Source organism: Egretta garzetta, unplaced genomic scaffold (assembly GCF_000687185.1).
Source record: "Egretta garzetta isolate BGI_Z169 unplaced genomic scaffold, ASM68718v1 scaffold22, whole genome shotgun sequence".
Taxonomy (NCBI): domain Eukaryota; kingdom Metazoa; phylum Chordata; class Aves; order Pelecaniformes; family Ardeidae; genus Egretta; species Egretta garzetta.
The window spans coordinates 700,437-717,455 of NW_009259102.1; the positions used below are offsets into that span (position 1 = coordinate 700,437).

General features: G+C 42.3%; 1 protein-coding gene across 1 annotated transcript in view; it reads right to left on the reverse strand.

Annotated features, from left to right (window-relative positions):
• SVEP1 (sushi, von Willebrand factor type A, EGF and pentraxin domain containing 1) overlaps window positions 1–17,019 on the reverse strand; it is a 113,577-nt gene that overhangs the window by 83,874 nt on the left and 12,684 nt on the right. Inside the window, exons 3-4 of the mRNA XM_035890816.1 lie at window positions 1,371–1,529; window positions 968–1,147 (exon numbers count right to left, since the gene is read on the reverse strand). Of these exons, the coding sequence (XP_035746709.1) occupies window positions 968–1,147; window positions 1,371–1,529 (339 nt within the window). The remainder of the gene's footprint in view (window positions 1–967; window positions 1,148–1,370; window positions 1,530–17,019) is intronic.

Sequence of the window (17,019 nt, forward strand, 5' to 3'; positions counted from 1 at the left end):
CCCTTTCCCTGAACTCAGGGCCAGGGCAAGAGTCACAGAAGGAGCTGATGACTTTTTGTTTACTAGCTTTCAGTGCAGCATACTAACGTCAAGTGCATCCAACACAAACATGTTGAACTACAACCTGTGGCTGTTGAGGAGGTGAGGGCTGCTACCTGTTTTTTCAGGCCCTCCTTGGAAGACATACCAGACAGGACATGGGGATGCAGCTCCCCTTCTAAATCATCCAGACCACTACCTCAGGCAGAGACAAGTGATAACAAAGTAAAACGCATTCCTGTGTACTTGTAAGAATTCCAGAAATAATGTTTTTCAGGATGCTCTTTCCCAGTCTCCTCCCTTTCACACTTTCTGTTTATTTCTTTTCCAGCTGACATTCTCTTACAGTGAACTTCCAGGATACTTCCAGTTGTTCCCTAGTGAAACTCCACTCAAAATTATTCTGAAAACTATGCTCAAAGCCCAACCTTTCCTATATTTCATAAGAAGGAACTGTAAGAAAGCAAAATGGAATTCTTCCATGGTTAATGTCTCCCAACACCAATGCCTATCTATGCCAGGAGTCTGGTAGATATTCTGAAACACCCAGGTCCTTTTATATATTTATATATTATATATATACTTTGTGGGTTTGCTGGATTTACGTAAATTCACCTAAATTTACCTGAATTCATAGAAATTAGGTGGACAGAGGTTTAAGGAAGGAGAGTGTAGCTTCACTGGCAAAAAACTGTCTGCCTAGCAAATATTGCTCTGCATTTTCTATTGTGGATGTCCTCCTTCCAGTTTAGGAAGGAGGGAAAAGGAGTGATTGGAGTGGGAGTTTACCTTTGGTACATTCTTTCACCCAAGAGCTAACAGGATCAGACCTGCATGCCTAGCTATGTAGTGAGCAGAGAAAACCACTGTTAAGAACAAATTAATCCAACAGAAAAAAAAAAACTTTTCAAATACACAACATCCATACCTCTGCAAGTAGCCTCTGATCCAGACCATTGGCCATTTGGCTGACAAAGCCGGATGCTGCTTCCCACAAGATCAAATCCTGCTTTGCATCGGATCCCACAGGCAGCATTAAAGTGATTGTTGCAGACATTTTGGACAAAGTAACCATTTTCAGGGGGCTTAAGTTCAGGGCAGTGAACAACTAAATAATGAAACAACCAGAACAGAGTTACAATGCTAGCTGGAGTGCAACAGGCTACTGAAGTAAGCCTTTTTTTTTTTTAATTTCCAACTTCACTTGCATCTTGGTACTTTCCTTGTTTTGGAATGACAAAGAGAATCTTGCATGCAAATTTGACATGTCCCAGCACTACATTGTGCATTTCAGTATTCTGGGTATTCTGTTCCTGGATGGAAACACTTACCTTCACAGGTTTGTCCTACGGCATGATATCCCTCCTGGCACGCACAATCCTCAATGGAGGTACTTCCTGGTGGAGAAGTATGATTCTCATCGGGACATGAGATGCAAGTGCTGATTCCACCTGGTGAACCTTCAGGCTTGTATGTTCCTGGTGGACAAGCTGTTGAACAAAAGAAAACATGACATAAAGGAGTTCAGGATATTCACCGTTCACAGGTAGCACAATTTTTCAGGCATGTTGCTCTACTTCTTTACATTATTTTTTTCTACCTCATACATCCAGCCTGACTTAGGGCAGGAGCGTTCTCCACTTGAAGTGCTGCAGAGTCCTTACAGGGGTGAACTAAAGCCCACTAAAGTCGGTGGTGGTCTTTCCAGTGATCGCCTGGGGACTGATACTATGTCCATGATTAATCTTCCTGAAAAGAAGCCCAGTCCCAGAAGACACACCAGATTTTCACTGATAAAACCTGTGCTGACTTCACAAAGGCATTCTTGATTTAGAGGTGTAAAAAACTCATTCAGACAAAATCCTTGCCATTCAAAGCTACAGCAAAGTTTAATGCATACAAATTCTTAGCAACACACTAACACAAACTAGCAATAAAACCCTGCCCTTGATTTACACATTGGGATTATATATGATCTACACACTGTACTTGCTAAAATATATGAACCACAAACAATGAAGCAATTAATCAAAGCAACTGCTCCCTGAAGCTTTTGTGCTCATTTATATCCCATTTAGTATTTTTAACTCTGTGCACCTACAGGCACAAGCCTTAAAGAGATTCCAGCGGCAGGGAAAACGCACAGGGAAAAGGCACCTCTTATCTGAGAACTTCAGATTGGTTGGTTAAGTCTGAGTCTTATCTCTCTCTGCCTTGAATTCTGTTCTTCAGGAAATCACCATAATTATCTTTATTAATTTCAGAGAATCACAGAATGGTAAGGGTTGGAAGGGACCTTGGGAGATCATCTAGTCCAGCCCCCCTGCTAAAGCAGGTTCTCCTAGAGCAGGTTGCGCAGGACTTCATCCAGGTGGGCTTTGTATATCTCCAGAGAAGGAGACTCCACACCCCCCTGGGCAGCCTGTTCCAGTGCTCTGTCACCCTCAAAGTAAAAAAGTTCTTCCTCATATTCAACTGAAACCTCTTATGTTTCAGTTTGTGCCCATTGCCCCTTGTCCTGTCGCTGGGCACCACTGAGAAGAGTCTGGCTCCGTCCTCGTGACATCCACCCTTAAGATATTTGTACGTGTTGATGAGATCCCTTCTCAGTCTTCTCTTCTTCAGGCTGAACAAGCCCAACTCTCTCAGCCTTTCCTCATAGGGGAGATGCTCCAGTCCCTTTATCATCCTGGTTGCTCTCCTCTGGACTCTTTCTAGGAATTCCTCATCTTTCTTGAACCGGGGAGCCCAGAACTGGACACAGTACTCCAGGTGGGGTCTCACCAGGGCAGAGTAGAGGGGTAGGATAACCTCCCTCGACCTGCTGGCCACACTCCTCTTAATGCACCCCCGGATGCCATTGGCCTTTGGCCAATTTCATGGGATGATGTCAGAAAAAGGGGAGTGACTAATCAATAGGTGCTGATAAAGTGAAGTATTGATTACTGCTTGAAACAGAACTCAAAGGCACTTGTGCTGAAAAACATACCTCCTGATGTAAAGTTCAGGAAATATTTTGAGAAGGTTATGTAATATTAACACTGAAACCCAGCCAAAAAAGCTCTAGTTTCATTAATTTCACTGTCTACATATTTTCCTAATAGGCACACTTTCTCTTGCAGACTGCAAGTCAGCCTTTCATTTCTTCCCCTCAGTACAGTCACTTTGTACCATCTGGTGTAGCTCTGGATGGTATAAAGAACTGTACAACCATAAACACCCTCAAGTGCCTTCCTCCTTACATAGTCAGGTGTGCTCCCTTTCCGGAGCAGATCTCTCCTATTGAAGTATATTTCCTGGAGTTCAGAGATTCTGGCGGCATCAGCCTTTTCTTTGGTAGATACTGGACCAGCTGTGTCTGTTCCATGAGTTAGGTGCTGAGATACCTTGACCCTTCTCTTATTAATGAAAACAGCTTCCTGCTTTTTCCTTTTTCCTTACCCGTCATGGGAGAATTGACTTTCATAAGCCAAATTTTATGGAATATATCTTAAAAACTCAACCCATATGAACAGTTAGCACTTCTTTTTTCCATTTATATCCCAATGGGCAGAGTCTTTTGAATAGCTCCCAGAGATAATATTTTTGTTTCCTTTTCAAATAAATTTGCCATTTTATTTTGAAGAAAGCAACCGAGTGGGTAGCAGTTAAGAGGTGATTTTGGGTACTGTGAATTGGCTTCCCAAGTCTGTATTTTAAACACACTTTCAAAAAGACAATGAAAATGCCTAAGCAGTAAAGGATGTAAGCACAAATCAAAGCATTTCATGAAGGAAAAAGGGCAGAGAAATCCAATCAGAGTTAGAGCTGTGAATTTTTCATTTTTGTTTTGGGACTTGTGGAAAAGCATTTGCAAAAAAAAATCCTTTCATGTTGTTCACCTGCTCTTCCCATCCAAGACATTTATCCTGGACTGTTACTGCTTCTTTCCTCTCTTCTGTGTGGAAATCCCTTCCTTGGACATTAGGTCTCTCTGAAATAGTCTCACACGCTTCAGATGATCATCTCCAAAGTGGCAAGTATCAGAGGTATTACTCTGAAATCTCTGCAATACTTCCCTCTGGCACTTTGTGGAAGTGTCTTGTGCATCCTTGTTAAAACTAATCAGTATCCAGCACAAACTGATGAAGTGAATCCGAAAGGACCCAGGAAAGAATGCAAGTTAAGCATCACAGGGGACCTCCTGTATGACAAAGCTGCTCTGCATGTGCCAGCAAAAGTGAATTAGTCTCTTCTGTTCTGTACGTGGCATGTAAAAAGACTTCTAAAAGAAGTGTTTCATGAAAAAAAGCAACAAAACAACAAAAATCCAACCTAACTTCTCTCTTTCTCGCAACCTCACCTTAGATGAAGAAGCAGCAGCTCTTTTCTATTTCTGTTTTGAGAACTATGGGGTAAAAATAATCACCCATTCTACGATGTGGCCATTTTTAACAACAAACCCAGTAATTTGCTTAGGGCTTTGAATCAGTCTGGCTTTGACGAAAATGGTTCATTCTGAAATTACACTTACAATTTGCTCTTTCCAGTGAAGCTGCAGGAGGTAAATAATACTGTTAAAATGGCTATTAATGCCTCTACTGGGAAAGACAAGTTTCCCCAAATGTTCTGAATCCTTTTGTATGCTTCAAATGCTTCCCACCACCTTTCTAAAAAGTCAAACTACTTCCTGTCTTGGCTTTTTATGTAGAATCTTCTCCAAGCCTGAGTCTCAGAACTGCTCATTGACCCCACAACTCTCCCAGATGTATTCAGCTACGCAACTCCACGCAAGCTACATTCAAAATTTCCACAAGATAACTCTTGGTTACAGAGCTACTTCCAAGTGTGTGAGATCACACAGTCTATCCATGATGCCAAGAGATGGTTTAAGAATGAAGCATAAGCACACTGACCCCTGTGTGTTTCCATCACAGCTGTAGAGGCTAGCCTGGCCACAGCTTAGGTTAAAACCATCCAAAATCAGCTGTGGAAGAGCAGAGCTTCAGCTATGTACTGTAGACTGGACTTGTCCAAACCTGACTCATCTAGACTGTGGACCCCTCCCCTCCTTCTCCAGACAGCACCAGAGCATGGCCTAAGTCTACACACAGAGATGCATTCAGAGGCAAGAGAGAACCTGAAGGGCAAGCACATCTGAAGAGCACACATGGCCCCATCCATGACTGACCATACAGGTGTCTCTCTGGGGTCTCTTCCGAGAATCAAACAGTGCCAACTTTTCATTGCCTTCCAGTCACCAGTCTGCACTCGCCGACATGCCCTCTATACCCGCAAAAACTGACTGTGGTGAAAGATCATCTCCTCCAGTGCTAATCTGTAAAAACTATTTGAGTTTTTTTTCTAGGCTTGCTCCCCCTTGCCAACAATATGGTGGTATAAAAAGGCTCAAATCAGAGTGTGAATGAACCCCAGTGCAAATAAGCATCAATCTGGCACTGCTGAGAATCACAAAAAAAGGCAAGAATTTTAAAATGGGAAAACCATTTTAACAGTATCTGCCTTTAAACAGAGAGGACACTTATGTGCACATCTACATGTATGATCTTCTCAGCAAAAGATATAACTACTGCCAGTATGTGAACCATGTTGTTCTTTGCCCAGAAGCAAGGAGGGATGAGCAAGGAAATGCTTTTTGTTTAATGTAATTCTTGTCTTGAGACCAGCATAGTGAATACTGAGTTACATCAGAGGATTACCTCTTTGTTACAGGAATGAAAGGATATCTGGAAGCAGGGATTAGTGTGCTAACTCAAACAAGCACAGGCCCCACACTCCCTAAGTGCACAAAGATAGCTCACACTGAAATTGTCATCAACAACAACCTGCTTTCATAAAATGGCAGCTATTTGCCAATGATTCACATTCAGATTCTATCGTCTATGGTAATGACAGTGCAATAACCTTCTGATCAGAAATGAGAATGAAATAACACATGCTTACCTCAGCATGTCTCCTGCATTTTCCTCCACAGTTATGCTCTTGTAAGGTATAAAACTAACTGAAAAAATGTAAGAAAATACAGCCTGTCTCTTCTGGTTTTGAATATCACAGGGGGCTTGATGATTTCTTAGGCCCCCAGTGAAACACTCTTACTTACTACTTTATCTATCAAAAATAAAAAGTTGCACATAGAAATGAAATCATTAGAAAGGAGTATGAGACTGGTTTGCTATAAAAAAAGACCCACACAGTAGGCATAAAAACATTTCAGCCAACACATATGACCGCATAACTACATGTCAAGACATTGCCTGAAGCTGAACAACGGACATGGAGTGTTAGGGAAGTCCACGAAAAAATCAAAGGACAGACTTTGAAATTCAGTGGGAATTGTTCTGTGCTGCCTCCCTACAATAATGACAAATTTGGCGTTGTAATATTCAAGCAAGAGTAATATGACATTGTGAAAGTGACAACAAGGTATATTTCAGAGATTCACCAAACACTTACACATATTACCAGGTTTGGTTTTTTTTAATCTGCAAATACTAATGCCAGCGGCGAAGTTATTGAACCCATATGATGGCATAAAGACTCCAGCCTGGATTTAAACAGGTAGAAATCATGTGTCAAAGGCCATGATTCTTCCTCTCAATGTTCAAGTACAAATTTTAAGGATAAACAATTCTGCCTTAAAAATGTAAATCTTTTAAAAGCCTGGGAGAGCAGGCAAGCTCAATTTCCAACTACGCTGGTGTAGCTAAGCCACTGAAATGGAATTATTCTTCATTTATCCCAGTGTAAGAGAGAGTACAGTCAAACTCCACGTATTTCAAAGATTAATTTGAGGGATTTTATATTTTCTTCAATGCATAATTTCTCTCACTAACTACATTTACTAAGTAATCCCTAGCATGAGCTGTTTTTTCCACACTTGATGCTAATGAAGGATCCGATTAAAGGTTTATCTTTTGCGGGACATGCCAGGAATCAGCTAGGCAATACCCTGCACTCTCCTGCATCAACCTGAGCTCTATTTGTACACTGCTACTGTGATGATTGTAGTCTCTAATTCTCATTTCTTCCCCATATGTGTAAAGCCTAAATGAAATGACATCTTGATGCAAATCACAAACATAGTCTTTATAGTTCAATCCCCAAACATCCAGTTTTCCATTTAATCTAACTGGTTTTATGCTACTGTAATTACTTTTCTGACACTGATTACATGGATGTGCATTCAGCATCATGAAGTGGTGAATCTGTCCCAGAATCAGAGTATAGTATGAATACACCTATTCTTACTCTGGTTTGCTGGTGTCTACTAAAAATGATGCAATCCATAGGTCACAGAGCATCTAAACAATGATCACTGGATGTTTGTATGCAATTCTTTCCTTGTTTCTTCAGGTTTTGTTACTGAACATACAGTAGATTTTTGGTTACATTGATCTTTGACCTGGCTTATGTGGTATTGTACTTTTATTCATTCGTTGGAAGTCATGTGGAAGACCCAGTGTGTGCCTAGAACTACTTCAAATTATAGTCTACAATATCAGGATGACCACAATCTCAAGTTAAATCTCATTTATGCCCTTGGAGAACTACAGCCTGAAGGTATGGACTCCCTCTTCTACTGCTTTACTTCTCTTCTACTGCTTTACTTCATCTAAGATTCTTGTCCCCTGGCAACAGCAAAAAAAGTTATGAAAATTACAAAATACATCACCCTGACCTTTGTGTGTGTGAAACAAGTGCTGTGGCAGCTGTATTTGCCATCAGTCATGCTTTATATTTGCCACCATGAATGGGCCTGTCCTAGTTTTGGCTGGGATAGAGTTAATTTTCCTTCTAGTAGCTGGTATAGTGCTGTGGTTTGGATTTAGGATGAAAAGAATGTTGATAACACAGGGATGGTTTTGTTACTGCTGTGCAGTGCTTGCACAGAGCCAAGGCCTTCTTTGCTCCTCACCCCACCTTACCAGTGAGCAGGCTGGGGGTGCACAAGAAGTTCGGAGAGGGCACAGCCGGGACGCTGACCCCAACTGACCGAAGGGATATTCCACACCATATGACGTTATGCTCAGTGTATAAACTAGGGGAAAACCTGGCCATGGGTCTGCTGCTTGGGAACTGGCTGGGCATTGGTCAGCAGGTGGTGAGCAATTGGATTGTGCATCACTTGCTTTGTATATTCTTTTGTCATTATTAGTAATTTCCCTTTCGTTTCTGTCCTATTAAATTATCTTTATCCCAACTCATGAGTTTTGCCTTTTCTTTTTTTGATTCTTTACGCCATCCCATGGTGGGGAAGTGAACAAATGGCTGTGTGGTGTTTAGCTGCCTGCTGGGTTAAACCATAACAGGGCCTGACTATAAAACTTAGTTATTTTACTAAATAGAAGTAAAAGCTTTCACCAGGTAGCAACTGCAAAGAAGTTACGGTACATTATCGTGTGCTACATCTTTCTACCCTGACATCTGCCTCTCTCATCCTGACAAGGTACTACACCATCAGATTTGCCTAAGGACCAGGTGCACCCTCTATTTGAGGAAGCACTAGGAACAAGGGTCTGTTACGTATTCCCTGTGACAATGGCCTGCCAAACAAAAGATGCTTTATAAGGAAAATGTCACAGAGGAAATGAAGATCCCCATTCCACATAAGGCAGCCAGAGACTTCCTGATGCCCTCCCTCTTACTGCTGCAGCAGAGGAAGAGCTTGGGATTCTTGCAGTACTGGCATGCAGTGCTGCTCAACCCTCCCTCCTGTCTCCAAAAAACCATTCTCCACCATTCTCCTGCTGCTTCACAGTTCATTTGTGAGTGGACTCTGCAAGGGAAGAATGCGAGTAACATGGGAGGCATAATGATGGAAGCCACAACTGCATATAACTCCCCAGTCCCCTGCCATCTCCATGTATTTCACAGTGTTATCTCTTGGCTGTTGCTGTAACTGTTATATTCTGCAAAAATGGGGCACTAATGTGCCCCAGGATCCTGTAATTTTCAAGTCTATCCTACTAAGCCAAACAATGAACCATGGTCGTGGGTTTCTCTCCTGGTGTTTACAAGCCAAAAAATGTTTGGTCTGGACCAGCAGAAAAACAGACTACCCCAGCCCCTGGAATGTACCTCACTGGACCTGCACCGGAAGATCTTTTAAGTATGTTTCTCCAAGATTTTCCACACCCTAGGTCTCATCTGTAGAGACTGCCTCCAGAAGTTACAGCTTTTGTTGTCACATTTAAGTTATCTGGGAAGGTGTGGGGTTTTTTTAAATCTCCTATATGGTAGGTCTGTCAGAATTTGTGCCCAAGAAATGCCTTTGGAATGCTAAGGAGGAAAAAAATCTAAGCCTTTGGCAGATACTGTAATCCACCTTTCTGCAGTCTGCAACATGTATGGTGCCATAAAAAAAACATGAGCCAGGAGCATGCTAGGATTACAAGATATCTGCAAGGAAGTGGCTTTAGTTAAACATTTGACATGTATGACTTGTACAAAGACTGCAAAAGAAAACCTTGAGCTTGCCTTTAAGTGTAGGGATCAGAGTAGGATTTCTGCTAAGTCTCAGCATGTTCTCCAGCTCTTTAATATCTCCTGTTATCCCCAGCATGTGCTCTGCATTAATTTCAGACAGCATTGAACCTGCTCATCCATCTGCTCTTTGTCAGTATTCCTTAAGCATCCTTCTCACAGCAACATGATTAGCAATTTAACAAGATAGATGTCTTTTCTGTTCCTATTTGATGTATTTTGCTCCATCTCTTTATTAGATTTACAAATTTCCTCTCACTGGGGAAAGCAGGCTGAAACAAGTTGGAAGTTTAGCTACTTCTATACATGATACATGGGGAAGGGTTCACTCAAACCTGTTATTGAGTTTACAGACATCAAAAATGCAACATCCCACTACCAAGTAGGCTGCATCACTTAGAATGACTCTTTGAGATGATCTAGCTCTAAATCTTTAAGCACTACAAACAGTCATAATAAACTTCCAGCCGAAATAACTTGTTCATGATAAAAAATGAGAATCTTGGATCCTCTCCCACAGGGCAGAAGAACTGAAAAGTTTCCTGGAAGGAGATGCAGTCCTTTGGGTGAACATCCCATCTCAGTACCCCAAGCATACACAGTGTGGGGAACAATCTGCCTGAGGAAGAATATAAGCCCAAGAGCTACCACAGCTTCTAAAAGTTAGGACACCTATGAGGACCTTTTTCCACAGGGAGGTCTGGCAGTGAGCCATAGCTGTGCTGAGCATCTCTGGGTAGGCCTGGGGCCAGCACATTTAGGTGGGTAATTACTGCAAAGCATTGGTTCTGACTGCAAAATATCCTCCTCGGTAATAGCAGCAGTACTGGGAATAAAAAAAAAAAAATCCATTTATGCACAGTTTTAAAACTTTTTAAAAAAGCAGACCATAAGTGTATTGCAGCTTAATAAGAAGCCTACCCATACCCATTCAAGCACAAGTTCACAAGATATATCCTGACAACTTGTGCAAATTTTATATACACAGGAATGGCATCCATGTATTGAAATAAAGCTCTTTTGGTTTAAATCTCAGTAGTATTTTAGTCAGTGTTTACAGGTTCGCTGTTTGCACAGACATCAAATCTAGCCTTGATGATACATCTGGAGGGCATACCCAAAGCAAACATAGAAATGCCTATTAGCGATGGGCATTGGCTCATGCCAGCACTTTTGATTTTGAGAGCTCGGATACTGATTTATGTCCTCATGCCCCTGCACATTTCTAAAACATATCGTGCTAAAATTGTACAACAAATTCCAAAACTACAAAAAGGTCTTTCTGGGAAATTAACTTGTACAAAGTTTGCCATGCAAATAGAGATTATTTATTAATTTATTTATGTGCAAGTAAAGGTTTTATGTCCAAAACTTCACACACAATCAGACCCTTACTTAAAAGGGGAAATAAAATCAATTCTGAAGATGCTTTGCTCAGAGCCGAACTACTATATAGTAGGCTTCCCTGGACATGGTCTTCACCATAATCACAGACATGCATTCCCCAGTAAACCTTGATCACTGCTGATGTGACAGAGCATGCTACTCTAAATAGTACTGTTCTAACTGCCCCAGATCTCTGGATAGCTTTCTACTATTTAAATACATAAACACTGGAAAGAAACATCACCATCCTGTCCTAGGTGCACTTATTTGCCATTTTAATATACTTGCTGTGGAGTTGTATTTTTGCTTTTACAAAACTAAAAAAAAGACAGACTTGCTGAAGTAAAGCAAATTCCATTAAAAAGAACCCCAACATTTTGTTTAATTTGTGCTACACAGATGAGCAAATACTTGTTTCAGAGATCTAGTATCTGCCTTGTCTGAAGGCACTGGAAGCCCAGTTTTCTCCAGGCCTGGTCCAACCATCGTACCCTGTATCAAGTAACTGTCCTCCTTCCTTTCAGCTGACAGAAAAGGTTATGGGTCAAGAAGAAAAAGGGAGGGCCAAGAACAGGACACATTTGCAGAGGGGGATTCAAATCAGATACAGGGAACAAAGTCACTGCATACTTTTTCTTGGTTTTTCATTACTCCTCATTGTACCAACAAACACGTCCCTAACAGGATGGACTAGTAAGCAGCTACTAGATGCCCAAAGGGCCAAAATTATCCCTAGACCAAATCCCAAGTGACCGCAGTTAGATACATCAGGGGAGTGAAGAAGTTCGATCTGGGTTGCACAATATGCTGCTTGGTTAACTTGCACATGAGCTAGAAGCACACACTGGAAGGCACGCAATAGTCTGCCTTTATCCACAACTGGGAAGAGGGACTACTCAGAAAGAGAGAAGTCTGAGCTGGGGCTGGGGGAAAAAAAATGGTTCCTTAACAACTCCTGATCTGCTACACCCAGAGGAAGCTGGACAGACGTGAGAATCAACTCTGCTGCCTGTGGCACTTGGGACATGCTGAAATCACGACGACTCAGCCAGCGCTTGCTTAGCACAGCCTACACTTTCTTCCAGAAGCAGGGAGCAAGAGTCTCATGTTACACAGCTAACTCAACAGATCACCTTCTCCTGGGATTCCTCAACGGTAATTCCAACCAAAATAAGGGACTGGGGTCTAGAATTCAACAAAGCATGCACTCCAAGCTTCACAGCACTGATAGGTTTCTGCAGTGAAGAACATGCTTGGTGGTTCAAGATCCATTTCCATTGTGTTTACCTACTCAGCAACATGAACAGAGTTCTGTGTTCAATGATTCTTGGGACTTAAGAGTGTAACTAAAAATGACTCTCTGGTCAAACTGAATGAGCAAACTGGCTTTCCTGAGAGCAGCAAGTTGCATCAGGAATCCAGGAGGAGTCAGAGGCTCCATATCCTCAGATTTTCTCCTCATTCAGGCAAAAATGGTGAATTCACTCTCTGGGAAAATATTAACAGAACCCTGTACAGTCCTGAATTATTTTACTAGTCTAATGTGAAATGCTCCCTTTCTGCTGTTGCCTCCAACACCCACTCCCAGCAGCTGTTGGTGCATATGATCACAAAGAAAAAAAAGCTACCTATTTCTTCCTCCTTTCTCTGCAGATCAGAGTAGTTCCAGTTGCTGAATCACAGATGGGGAATGCAGCAAGTAAAAGCTATTATAAACAGGAAAGTGAAGCCATTTCTGCCAGATCCTCAATAAACTGTCACTACTGCATTAGGTGCCAAACTTGGCCTCTTTTACATCCCTTATTTTTATCATTAAATATACTTTTCAACAACAGTGATTATACTCCTATTAAGTAACATTTCTGAGCACTGAAGATACAGCACATGACTCTGCAGATGGAGAACATATGTCACTATTTCCATGTTTATTTACTTAGCAGCCCAGGGTGAGAGTCAGACAGTTTTTGGTTAACTTAGGAGAGCTGAAGCACATGCAATGGCTCAGGCCAGTAATCAGACAATAAAAAGTATTGGGTTTGCCAACTATTTTTTTTACATATTGTGAAACCAGCCCAGCTATTCCTGTGTAGAGTTCAGTAAGCTGTTGTAACCTTGATGGTATAGTTTCTACTTAATCCCTGGAATCACTACTGATACCCATGATTTCCTGTGAAAAATGCCATAAATCCCATTCTCTATTCCTCATGCAAAATTCTTATGGAAACTGACAGATGTCCTGAATTCTTTTAAAATTATCTAAATATCTAGATCAAAATAGAGTCTCATTTATGGAAATCAAGAGCACTGAGAGAACAGCTAGAGCACGATGCTCACTATTAACTGTCGCTTGCTCAAGAAACATTTGGAGAAGTGATTGCTTCTCACTTCATTTCCCCTGTTTTCCCTTGTCCTTCTCCCCTCTCATTTCTTTGCAAGACATAAAGGAAGTCCTTAAGGACAGATGTGACTCTTGCTAAAGCAATGTCAGTTGCAAGCTGACAAATCTGTTCTGAGGGTCACCTCAGATTTGAACTTAGGAATGTGTTTTAAGTACCAAGTCCTGTGCCTGCCAACAAAGTGAACTATACTACTGCAAAAGCTATGGTAAAAAAGATGAAAGATAAAAAGATTATAGTGCAGTCACACAAGCAAATACACAGCCTTAGACCTCAGTCTAACAAAGCTTCCCTCTGTTAAGAACCTCCCATTAAAACATTTCTGAAAAACACCTTTGCATCCCCCACTAGACAGTGTTAACCTGGTCTCCCATGCCTTAGTCACTCTCATCAAGAGCAGCCCCACCGAGAGGGACTTGGGGGTACTGATGGATGAAAAGCTGGACATGAGCTGGCAATGTGCGCTGGCAGCCCAGAAGGCCAACCGTACCCTGGGCTGCATCAGAAGTGTAGCCAGCAGGGCGAGGGAGGGGATTCTGCCCCTCTACTCTGCTCTGGTGAGACCTCACCTGGAGTACTGCGTCCAGCTCTGGAGCCCTCAGCACAAGAAGGACATGGAATTGTTGGAGCGGGTCCAGAGGAGGGCTACAAAAATGATCTGAGGGCTGGAGCACCTCTCCTATGAGGACAGGCTGAGGGAGTTGGGCTTGTTCAGCCTGGAGAAGAGAAGGCTGCGGGGAGACCTGATTGCAGCCTTCCAGTACTTAAAGGGAGCCTATAGGAAAGACAGGGAAAATCTTTTAGTAGGGACAGCTGTGACAGGACCAGTAATGGTTTTAAACTAAAACAGGGTAGGTTTAGACTGGATATAAGGAAGAAATTCTTTACAATGAGGGTAGTGAAACACTGGAAGGGGTTGCCCAGAGAGGTAGTGGAGGCCCCATCCCTGGAAACATTCAAGACCAGGTTGGACAGGGCTCTGAGCAGCCTGATCTAGTTAGCAGTGTCCCTGCTCACTGCAGGGGGGTTGGACTAGATGACCTCTAGAGGTGCCTTCCAACCCAAAACATTCTATGATTCTATGCAAAGACCTATCCTTCTGCAACACAGGATTTCTCCCATAAAGCAGGAATCCCTGGCTGTGTTCGTAAGGCCCCTTCTTGCTATCAGTATCGACCAAACACATGCTGAAGTAGCAACCTGTAACATCCAAAGGCTTTACTGAAGTGCAGTTGTTTAAACTAGAAAGAAATAGCCTGCTGCTGCTGCCAGAAAGGGAGCAGGGAAACAGCAGAGTGTGATTCTTTCAAGAATCATCAGGTGCTCAGCCTCTCTGTACATGAAAGAGAAATCATGCTCTATGTCCCACTTCTCCATCCTCTTCTCAACCTCAAGGGTATTTTTTCCACCTTGAAGAAGCAGAATCATTGTTCTCTTTCTAAAGGGCAGAGAGATCATTTGTATGTTTTGGGAGGAAAAAACTCTGCTGCGCTTCTGCCCCTACCTTCTTCTCTAAATGCATGCCCTTTTTCTGAGGTCTTTTGCCATAAACAAGGCTATCTACACCTGCAGAGATGGAGAATAAGAAGGAGGGAACATTCTTAAATGAAACCTGAAGAAAAAAGTTTAAAAAAAACCAAACCAAAAACCCAAAAGGTAAGCACCAATAACTATTTCATCACTGCTTAACGGACCTAAGACTTATGGTTATTAAACCACTGATTTTTAGTTAGAAAATCTATTGCTAAACAGCATTTGATTCCAATTAGTTAGGTTCACAAGATAATTAATGCTGTCTAAAAATACCCTGGTTTTTCCTGAGTTGGAGCCAAGTCCTTGGCTAATTTCTTGCACTTTTGCAGACTGTGAACCAGTGAGGGATGCAAGCGACAGATGATAAACCACCCCTCTGACGCAGGAATGTATAAGGCACTGCACTTTCTATTTCACAGGAGGCCTCCCAGAAATGACCTTAGAAGCAGTGAGAATAAATCAATCTCTAGCATCACCGGGAGTGAAATTTAAGATGTTACAGACAACTTTGTGAAGCATCATATTCACAGACCTTGAACTTGTTACCTTTAATACTTGTCTGTGCCTCAGCCTCGAGGCAAAAACCAGACAAGTAACAGCTCTAATCCATCACCTACATCTTGAGGGACAGGTAGTTAAAAAGAAGAGCAGGAACAAGAAGAAGACAATTAAAGGGCTTCCCACATGTTCTCAGGGCGCAAGCTGGGCTTCCTGCACATTCTCAGGGTGCAAGTTGCCTTCTTGCCTGTGATGTAGTGGGAAGTGTCCAGGCAGCTGCTGAAGAATTGCTGGTGATGGTGAAGTGCTATCGGGAGAGCGAAGGCAGCAGAATCCTGGAGGATGGCAGAGCACGAGACCTCATACATTAACTGGAACTGAGGGCCATGCAAACTATGCTCTTGGGGCCAAAGTATAGCTTAGTACTGCTGCTAGGCCAAACTTCTCTGGCACCGAGGCTAGGAAAGCCATTATTGTGGATGAGTGCCAACAAGAAGCATGACTGCTAAGTAGTGGAAAAGGTAGGAATGAAGGTAACCCTCAGATACTGTTACACTAAAGAGATACTGGCAGAAGGTGCCTCAGTCTCTGAGCCTGGTATGCTCCTTCTCAGTCCAATTTTTTGTGATCACATTACTTCTGTTCTCATGTGTTTGAACTGTGGGCACAAGGTGGGGTACTGGTCCACCTAAAAAAGCCATACATGAATACAGCTTGGCTACCACCCTTGCTGAAATCAAGTCACTAATGAAAACCAAGTGCCCTTGCCTTTGTGTACTCCTGTGCCATGACCTAACCATCACCCCTGCACTGCTTTTGGGACAGTTTTGTGAAGTGTTTTTGGCCAACTGGGAAGAATATGGGTGCTCACAGGAGTGCCATGTTTTAAAAATGGTGTATTTTGTCAGGCATTGTATTTTCAATCTCCATTCAGAAATAAAAGAGATCAAAATTTATATACGTGTTTTACTCCTCTGCAATTCACAATGACATAAAAATTGAAGTGAAGGGATTTTCAAGTGACTGTGTATTTTGATCCTCATTATGTTGAGGCAAAGGCTTAGACTCTGAAAAGAGAGAAACTGTGTATTTGCATTTCAGGTGATACTCTTTGCCAAGCAGACAATAGAAACAGGGCTAGAGGACCAGAGTATATGTAGATATACAAACTAATGCCTCTGAGAGACACATAATAATGGAAGTCCCAAAGACACCAGCTTACCTACATGTAGCTCTTCTGATGTATAACCATGAGGTCTGGCAAGCAATCTTTACATTCTGTGTTGACACCAAGACTTCTTGGAATAAGGTTACTCAGCCTCCCACTCTTCTTCTTGTACTTAGAAAAACCTAGTCCTGTGAACCGAGTTACTTGAAAGAGTAACTTCTGCAGCACTTAATATTCCTGCAGGCAAACCCCTCTTCCATACCCTCTGTCTTGAGACGTATGGCACCTCTGTGCCACAGAAGTAAAAAAGATGCAGAAGATTTAAACTAGTTGCTACTGCATTTAAAGGTACTAGAGCACCTCTACGCTGGCCTGGACTCCCCAGAGAGAGCCCACACATTGCCACTGCTGTAAGACACACTAGGTTTGTCTTCTATGACGCTAAAGTTATTGCAGCAGGCTTTTAACAGGCTGCCGTTCCCAGGCCTACGCAGGCTTCACGGGATGCTCTGGGCA